General features: G+C 45.3%; 1 protein-coding gene across 3 annotated transcripts in view; it reads right to left on the bottom strand.

Moving 5' to 3' along the window:
• LYN (LYN proto-oncogene, Src family tyrosine kinase) overlaps positions 1-9,382 on the bottom strand; it is a 92,894-nt gene that overhangs the window by 7,208 nt on the left and 76,304 nt on the right. For all 3 annotated transcript variants that reach the window (XM_023515403.1, XM_003793681.3, XM_023515402.1), the window contains exons 11-12: positions 7,018-7,171; positions 3,917-4,048 (exon numbers count right to left, since the gene is read on the bottom strand). In XM_023515403.1, coding sequence (XP_023371171.1) covers positions 3,917-4,048; positions 7,018-7,171 — 286 coding nt within the window. The remainder of the gene's footprint in view (positions 1-3,916; positions 4,049-7,017; positions 7,172-9,382) is intronic.

Raw genomic sequence — 9,382 nt, forward strand, 5'->3', positions numbered from 1 at the left:
AGGCAGGAGGGCTATCCCCACAGGCCCTGGGAGGTGCCCGCAGAGGGGGCAGCAGGCAGGAGGGCTATCCCCACAGGCCCTAGGTAGGTTCTAGCAAGTGGCTGGCACACAACGAGGGAGAGCAGGGTCAGTGGTTCCAGACAGGGTAGTACCCAGAGCCTGCCTGAATGCTGGAGAAATGGAGTGGAGAGGGTCCACGCTCATCCTGGAGGGATGGAGCTCGTGTGGGATGAAGACCAGGGGTGAGGAGAAAGGCTGAGGACAGAGTATGGCACTTCTGATGCAGGCCACACCACACAGGGACCCTGGGGACATGATGCTGGGTGAAGTAAGCCACACACGAAAGGGCAAAACTTCTGACTCTGCTTACAGGTCTCCAGAGTAGAAACCATCACCAGGTCGCCGAGTGGCGGAACTGTGTGGCCGAGGTAGAGCCGGCTGCCTTTCACCTTCGCTGGAATTTAAAACCATGGGACCAGATTCTTACTTACGAATAAGTAAAATGGAAAAGAAACAAACAAACTCCACTTTATTCAAGAGGCAAAAGTATAACATTGAGAACTATGAATAGCAAATACTAAAATAAATGACCAAAATTTCTGCAAGTAGATTTCTTTGAGGAGATGGGGGGCCCAAGTGCCAATTTTTGATTAGAAGCTTTTTAGAGCTAATGTGTGTGAGAATAAAATATTTAATAAAAATATCCTTGAAAAAATTATAAACTTTTTGGCTGGGCATGGTGGCTCACGCCTATAATCCCAGTACTCTGGGAGGCCGAGGAGAGCAGACTGCCTGAGCTCAGAGTTGGAGACCAGCCTTAGCAAGAGTGAGACCTTGTGTCTACTCAAAAAAAAAAAAAAAAAGAAAGAAAGAAAAGAAAAGAAAAGAATTAGCCAGAAATCATAACAGGTGCCTGTAGTTCCAGCTACTCAGGAGATTGAGGCAGGAGGATCATTTCAGCCAGAAGTTTGAGGTTGCTGTGAGCTGTGACGCCACAGCACTCTAGCAAGATTTTGTCCCAGGAAACAAAAAAAGAAAGAAGAAAAAATTATAAACTTTAGAAATGTGTCAGAAAGAAAATGTAACCTATTATCTCTTTACTCAAGGATAATAACGTGTAATATTACACCTTTTAGCATTTTTCCCTCTAAAAATATGTGTTCACTTTATATAGGGCTTTCTTATTTCTTTTTTTGTATTTTATCTCTTTTATTTTATCTTCTTTTTATTTTGTAGAGCTGGTCATATGGCTTCTGTTAAAAAAAAATCTATCACTTTACTGGGTAAAGTATTCTCAGATAATTCAATTATCAATAGCATCTCTTCCATGAATAGTGTTATAACAATGGTGGAAAATGGCATACTTTGGCAATGTTTACCCATCTCTATGCTCTCCATGAATCTAGTCCTCTGATGTTCAAGTAAATAGGATTGCTTAATTCTGTTCATAATTGCTAATGCTAGAGGCTCTCATAACATACCGTGACTAGAAAATCCATCAATCAGAGCCCCAAAGACAAACCCTTACAAGGGACAAGCCAACTGGGGGACAGACCAGTAGATGGTTTCTGGTTGGTTCTAATATGTGTGTGTGTGTAATTCTCACCATTCTTCTACTGGTTTGTTTATTTGTTTTTCAGACAGAGTTTTGCTCTGTTATTTATTTATTTTTGAGACAGAATTTTGTTCGGTCATCCTGGGTAGAGTGCCATGGCATCATAGCTCACAGTAATCTCAAATTTTTGGGCTTGAGCAGTCTTCTTGCCTTAGCCTTCTAAGTAGCTGAGACTACAGGTGCCCACCATAACACCCAGCTGTTTTTCTATTTTTAGTAGAGATGGGATCTCAATCTTGCTCAGGCTGGTTTCAAACACTGAAGCTCAAGCAATCTACCTCCCTCAGCCTCCCAGAATGCTGGGATTACAGGTGTGAGTCACCATGCCTGGCCTTTTTTATTCTTTCAATATAATTTTTCACCCCAGGTATCAAGTATTTCCAAATCCTGGCCATTGAGCACAGTGGGTGAGGGTGAGCTCTTTCAGCCACAGGCAAGGGGTCCAGTGGCCTTCCCTGAGCCTCAGGGGCCGTGGCTGTGCAGCACAGGTAGCACACCACAGTATTACGCACTGCTTCTGAGGTTCTAAGTTTACTTTATCAGGTTTCATATGTAATCACAGACAGTATAGAAGCAGACGCAGGCACAGACACAGAGGTGCAGATGTACAGCGTGAGGCGTCTGGCTGATGAGTAACATCTTTCCTATCTTGCAGCAGTGTTAATTTGGTGACTTCAGCATCTGCAGCCGGGGTCAGTTGGAAAGTGAGACACTGGCATGACAGGGACTTCCTGGGACAACTACCCACCATGCACCAATGCGAGCCTGTCAGCTCCCAGCAAGCCCCTGCCCACTTTCGAGTGGCTGGTCCTGCCTCAGCAGCAGGAGTGATAGGAGCACATACAACATGACACAGCTGCTCTGTCTACCTTCCTCAGCTTCCATCCCAGCAGAGTAGGAGGGGACACTCTTACCAGACACTCTTACTGGCACTGAGGCTCTCCCCAAGCCACCCTGCCCCAACTCGATGGCTTCCTTCTTTCCTACCCATAGCAGCATGCAGACCATCTGGAGATGAGATGGCTTAGTCGAGTCAGTCATTCATTCATCAAATACTCACAGAGATGCAACCTCGCTGGCCTCCTGCTCCCACTGGCGAGGCCCGTGCGCTGCTGCTCCCTCAGGGGACATTTATTCCTCCCATTGCTGAGTCCTTGCTGTTGCTGGACCATTGGATAAAACTAGCAGCTCCCCCAACCCTCCTGCGAGTGCTCACTAATCCCTAAACCACGCTCGTGGGCTGCACAGCACAGCTCACCCACTGCACAGCAGGCTGGAATGGACTGATAACCATGAGGGGCAGGGACGAAGATCAGTGCATCCCTGAGGCCTCTACAGTGCCTGGCACACTCAGTTTATTTTTTTGAATAAGGGAACAATTTAGACATTAAAAATTTAATTTTAAATTTACTTTATCCACAAATTTTGTTGGGAGTGTGAAGGCTCTGGGAGAAATCCCTCTTCTTCACTGCACTAGCACAGGCCTTAGAGAAAGGGAGGAATGGGCAACAATCTGGCTTCTCGGGCTTCCACTGTTAGGAATCCAGGAATACTGAACCAAGTCCTCACTGACACCAGCATGTTCAAGAGTGGAAAGACCTTTCACTGATAAAAGAGGTGGTTATTTTGAGGTGGCGCCTGTGGCTCAGAGGAGTAGGGTGCTGCCCCATATGCCAGAGTTGGTGGGTTCAATCCCAGCCCCTGGCCAAAAACTGCAAAAAAAAAAAAAAAAAAAAAAATGGAGAAAAGGTGGTTATTTCCTGCAGAGGTAGCAATTCCAGAGCATTTTTTACAAAGCCTATTTCAAAACTAACAAAAAGCATTGGAAACGCTTGTCTGTGCATCTGTTCCATTCTCTGTGGTGTGCCCAGGCTTGGAGGGGCACTGGGGGCTACTCCACCCTCCCCCTGGTACTCACTACATGCCAGGTGCATTCCAGTGGAGAGTTAATTAGTGGAGAAAAAGAATGTGCCCCCTGGGCAGCACCTGTGGCTCAAATAGTAGGGTACCAACCCCATATGCTAGAGATGGTGGGTTCAAATCCAGCCCCAGCCAAAAACTGCAAAAGAAAGAAAAGAATGTGCCCCCCATAAGATAAGAAGGCAGAGAAGTGTCCAAGTATATTTTAGAACCATTTCTACTAAATACAGTAAAAATCAAACTCTGGCAGAAAATGATTATTCTTTGCTTTTGATTGGATGGTTTGGGGTTTTGTGGGGTGGGGGTTTGGGTAATGGCTTCATGCAATTTGACCTTTTCTCATATATACCACTTGAAGATAAATAGGTAAGTAAACGATACCTGGGTAGGGAATTTTCCCATAGGTGACGATTTCATACAGGAGAATTCCAAAGGACCACACATCAGACTTAATAGTAAAACATCCGAAGTTGATTGCTTCTGGAGCTGTCCACTTAATAGGGAACTTGGCACCTGAGGACAAAGACACAGGGTTCTTACTTGGGTGTCTGAACTTACACATCAAGTCATGGACACATGATCCTTTTTCGATGTTTCATTTAAAATATTTACTTTGAATAGGTAACATACATATGGTGCAAAATCCTATACTAAAAAATTCTGCTTCTCTCCTCGGTTTCCTGGACATGCTCCTAGACAACAGCCACATAAACAGCACAGCACAGAAGCGAAGGACTCGGCTGTGTGCACATCTGCCCCTCAGCACCAGCCTCTAATGCACATACCTAACTTGCTCAGATTTTCTCTAATGCACCCATACTATGTGTACAGGGAACATAAATGTATTTATTATGAGAATATTTTGTGGATAAATATCTTTAAATTTGTATCAATATGAATTTCAGATGCTACTCCAAACTTTAATGTCTTATAGAACAAAATGTGTGACACTTTCAGGACTTGGCAGAATGATGGTTTGCCAAGAATGAGACTGCTCATTTCTCAGGAAGACCTGGGGAGGTCAAGGGCTGGGGGATAGGCAGGCCTGGCCCCGTGAGATAAGCAGGGGACCCTTGGGGAAAGTGGGGATTCAGGCCCCGGGGAAAGTCTAGCAGCAGTTCTCAACCTGTGGGTCATGACCCACAGAACTATATTAAAGGGCTGCGGCATTAGGAAGGTTGAGAACCACTGGCTAGGGGCTCCTACCAACCATATTTTTAAAAACACATTTAACTTGATTGTATGTTTGCTGAGAATTTTTTGTGGTACTCAACCAAGACTGGACATCCAGATAGGAACAATGAGGACGGTAGAGAGCTTTGTGGAGTGGCTGCTACGTGCCAACAACATTGTCACACATTCCTGCACTCACCCCCACCCCCCACCAGCCTGGAGCACTGGGTTGGGGGCTGGCCACTCCATCACATACAGCCAGGTTTGAATCCTGGCTCTGGCCTCTCCTTCTTGGCGAGAACCTGGCAAGTCACTTCCTTCTTTGTGTTGTTTTGGTGCCTTCATGTGTAAAATAGGGGAACAATCAGACTCCCCAGCTTGCTGTGAGGATTAGGTGGGTTGAACCGTGGGCCTGGCACGGTTACACAGGAAGCCTGGTAACGAAGGTGCCAGTGAATGCCACTCATTGAAGGTGGGTGACCTCACTGCCATCCTGACACGAGCCAGGAGTGTAGCAGCCCATACAGCCTATGGCTAGGAGGAGTGAGAGTTCTAAGAAATACCTGTATAGCTCAATAATGGAATACCCTGGTGAAAAGGGCATGGAGAGGGATTTAGTTCTAACAAGCATGAGCGCTCGTGAGATGAAAGCAGTGGTTAATTGGCAGTCTCTACACCTGTGGTGTTGAGGGGGCATGAGCTCAGCCTTATATTAGGCTGGAGGAGCAGGCAGTTGGGAGCATGCGCATTCTATCACGGACCTGCTTACTCTGACTGTCTCCTCTCCTGCCTGCAGAACACCAGCAGGGAATCTCTCTGCTGAAGATCACTAAGCTTTGCTAAAAACTAAGATCTATCTATTCTAAGCCTGCTTTACTCTTATTCTCTCTCTCCTGCTAAAGTAGATAGCCCTCAGACATCTGAGAGAAATTGTTCCTGAGCAAGGTAGCTTAGCGGTCCACATCTGGAACCTCGTTAAGCAGGCCCAAGACCTGGGCCGGTCCTGGGCCCTGACAAGTGATGTCGGGAGTGGGATGTGACACAGGAGACGCTGTGCTGTGTGATCTAGAGCCTGTGCTTTCGGGTTGAGCCACGCTCTTTCCATGAGAACCATTACTTTTGTGAGACTCCAAGCTTGTCAAATTCAAAGAAGCTGGTGGAGTCAATTCTAACTCTTCATGTACTTTGAGGCTAGATCTCCTGGGTTTGAATCCCTGCTCCATCCCTTACTGAGGGACCTCCAAAAGTTACAGCACCTCTTGCGCCCTCATCTGTCAGGTGGGAACAATAATGACAATACTGATGCCTGTCCTGCAGCATTATTTTAGACACAAATGAGATAATGCAGAGAGCCCATTCACAGACACTATCCGTCCTCAACATATCTCAGCTGTTTGTGTTTTTTTTAGCTTCTTTTCTTCCTGCCTTTCTGCTGAGGACAAGCATTCAGGTCTGGGATGAGAGGACACAGCCTCCAGGCAGGAGGAGAACTGTCCTGCACATGGGGGAAGCAAGAGACAGGCACCAGATCAAAACAACGCCTGCAATCTGCTCATCACCTCTGTAAGATGTGTAGAATCCTCCAGAAATAACAAACATATGGTTAAAAGAAAAATAACCCTTGTTTAACAATGCTCAGGGATGTCAAGAAAGTGCTTGTTCTTCTGGAAGACAGTGAACCCTGCAAAAATATTCATTCAACTTTGCCAGAATCCTCAGGTCAGAAGCTCCACAGGTGACACTTCCGGAAGCAGAAGCAGCCTGGGCTCCCCCGACTGTGCGCAGCCTGCAGATGGTGTGACGGGGCTGGGAGCCGTCTGTCTCTGGGCATTTTTGGTTCACGTTTACAATACAGAATGTGGGAAAATAAAGGAGTAAGTACATTTTTGTATCAATCATTATGTTTAGTTCTCTGTGTGATAATGTCCATGTTTTAACTTGTAATTAAAAGGCCAGAATAAAGACCTCTGAATTAATGTTACAGGTATTTTCTCTACAGTTAAGGAAAGTACACATCATTGCTTGACTGAAAACTCCAACAATATAAACAAGGAATCTTGATCTTGCTAAATCTATTTTTGTTTGGCTTTGCTTCATTGAAATACAAACGATGGCATTTGTAAAAAGTTACAAAAGAATCATGGACAGTTATTCAAAGGAGTACTTTTTAGAAACGATTATGGTACATGTTGAATGTTGTACCAAAAAGTTTGTTTTTAAATGATAACTATTGTAATTGTTTTGTTAAAAACAGACAAAAACAAAATAAAACAATGAGGAGACACCTAAAGATGGTCCGTAGAACATACCTTCCCTCGCTGTGTACTCGTTATCCTCAATTATTCTAGCAAGGCCAAAATCCGCAATCTTGCACATGAGCGCCTCGGAGACCAGGACGTTGGCTGCTCGCAGGTCTCTGTGGATGTAGTTCTTCCGCTCAATGTAAGCCATCCCTTCTGCAATCTGAACACAGAAAGGGGCTCTCTTTCCATATTTAGGGTAGATGATCACAGAGTGCCATCAAGGAGAACCAAAACACTTATGAGTTCCTCTGTCTTTTCATGTGTATTGTTATGATTGCTCAGGTTTTTAAGACGGTGGGTAAAGACAGTCATCATTTGAGCCTTTCCTAAAATGACTGCCCTCCCACCTTCAATAGTGGTAATCGTCTTTTAAAAATAGCAAAACAGCAACATGTCTCAGTATTTTCTAATCTGTGAATAATTTTTAAGACCCTACTAAATTCTTACATGTAAATATACAGATGTCATTATTCCAGTGTTTTAAAGAAGAAAACAGATGCCATGGACTGAATATTGGTGTCTTCCCAGAATTCAGATGTTGAAATCCCCGTCCCCAAGGTGACGGGATTCAGAGGTGGAACTTCAGGAGGGGGCCCCAGCGTGGAGCCTTCATGAGCACGATCTGTGCCCTTATAAAGGAGTCCCCAGGGGAGTGGTTCTCAACCTTCCTAATGCTGTGGCCCTTTAATACAATTCCTGTGGGTTGCGACCTGCAGGTTGAAAACTGCTGCCCCAGAGAGGTGCCTTCTACCATGTGGAGATAAAAGTGAGAAGAGGGAGGGCTATGAACCAGGAACCAGGCCCTCATAGGCCCTGCACCTGCTGGCACCTGGGTCTTGGACCTCCTGACCCCTAGAACTGTGAGAAATAAATGTCTGTCATTTAAGCCATTCAGTCTGTGGTGTTGGTTACAGGAACCCAAACCAACCAAGACAACAGAGCTGCAGAGAGTGACAAGCTAATACAAGCAAATTACTGGGGTGTCAAGCACAGGCTGTGTCCTCTCTGTCAGGTTCATGAACAGCCTGTGGAACTGATTCTCCAAGTTCCTCTACACAGTCCCTCCAGGATGGTCAAAAAGACTCCCTCAGTTGACAAAGCTTGACAGCAGGAAAGAATCAAAGATTTAAACAAAACAATAACACAGGAGAGGTGAAACTGCTATTCATTGCTTAACAGAAAATGTGGCGTTGTTCTGAAGGTAGATTTGTTGTTGTAACAGTGGTTTTGTCAATTTTTTAGAGATAACAGTCTTTCACCCAGGCTGGAGTGCAGTGGTGCCATCGTATCTCCCTGCAGCCTGGAACTCCTGAGCTCAAGCCATCTTCCTACCTCAGCCTCTCAAGTAGCTGAGACTATAGGTGTGAACCACATTTGGCTCATTTTTTAAATTTTTTTTTTTTTTTTGTAAAGACAGAGTCTTGTTATGTTGCCCAGCTCACAGAATCAGTTTTTGTTTTGTTTTGTTTTGTTTTTTTTGGGTCACTATGTCGCCCTGGGTAGAGTGCCATGGAGTCACAGTACACAGCAACCTGAAACTCTTGGGCTTAAGCAATTCTCTTGCCTCAGTCTCCCAAGTAGCTGGGATTACAAGTACTTGCCACAACACCTGGTTATTATTATTATTTTTATTGCAGTTGTCAGTATTGTTTAGCTGGCCCAGACCAGGTTTGAACCTGCCACCCTTGGTACATGTGGCTGGCGTCATAACCACTGTGCTACTGGCACTGAGCCACAAAATCAGTTTTTGCTTTTTTTTTTTCAGAGATAACGTCTTATTTTGTCACCCTCGGTAGAGTGCCGTGGTGTCACACAGCTCACAGCAACCTCCAGCTCCTGGGCTTAGGCGATTCTCTTGCCTCAGCCTTCCAAGTAGCTGGGACTATAGGAGCCCACCACAGCGCCCGGCTATTTTTTTGTTGCAGTTTGGCCAGGGCAGAATTTGAATTCGCCACCCTTGGTATATGGGGCCAGCGCCCTACCCACTGAGCCACAGGCGCTGCCCCCAAATCAGGTTTTTAAGAAAGACATTACCAAATTATAAAGTTAAAGAGAAGGAAAGAAGAAAGGAAGGGAAGAGAAAGAGAAGAAGAGAAAGAAAGAGGGGATGGAAGGAAGAAAGTACGTTTTTAAAAGTAAAGAAAAAAGACAAAGAGAGAGGGAAAGAAAAGCAGAAGGGGAGGGAGCAGGAGAAGAGGGCAGGGGAGAGAGAGGATGGGGAGCGAAGGCAGGTGATAAGAAAGGAGGAAAGAAGAGAAACGAGAAACCAAGTAGCTGTGTCTGGAAAACAGAGATTTTGGAGAATCCTCCAATCAGGATTACTTCACCCAGAGATTTTGGAGAATCCTCCAATCAGGATTACTTCACCCAG

This window comes from Otolemur garnettii, unplaced genomic scaffold (assembly GCF_000181295.1).
Source record: "Otolemur garnettii isolate 467f Iridium unplaced genomic scaffold, OtoGar3 scaffold00071, whole genome shotgun sequence".
NCBI classification, from domain to species: Eukaryota; Metazoa; Chordata; class Mammalia; order Primates; family Galagidae; genus Otolemur; species Otolemur garnettii.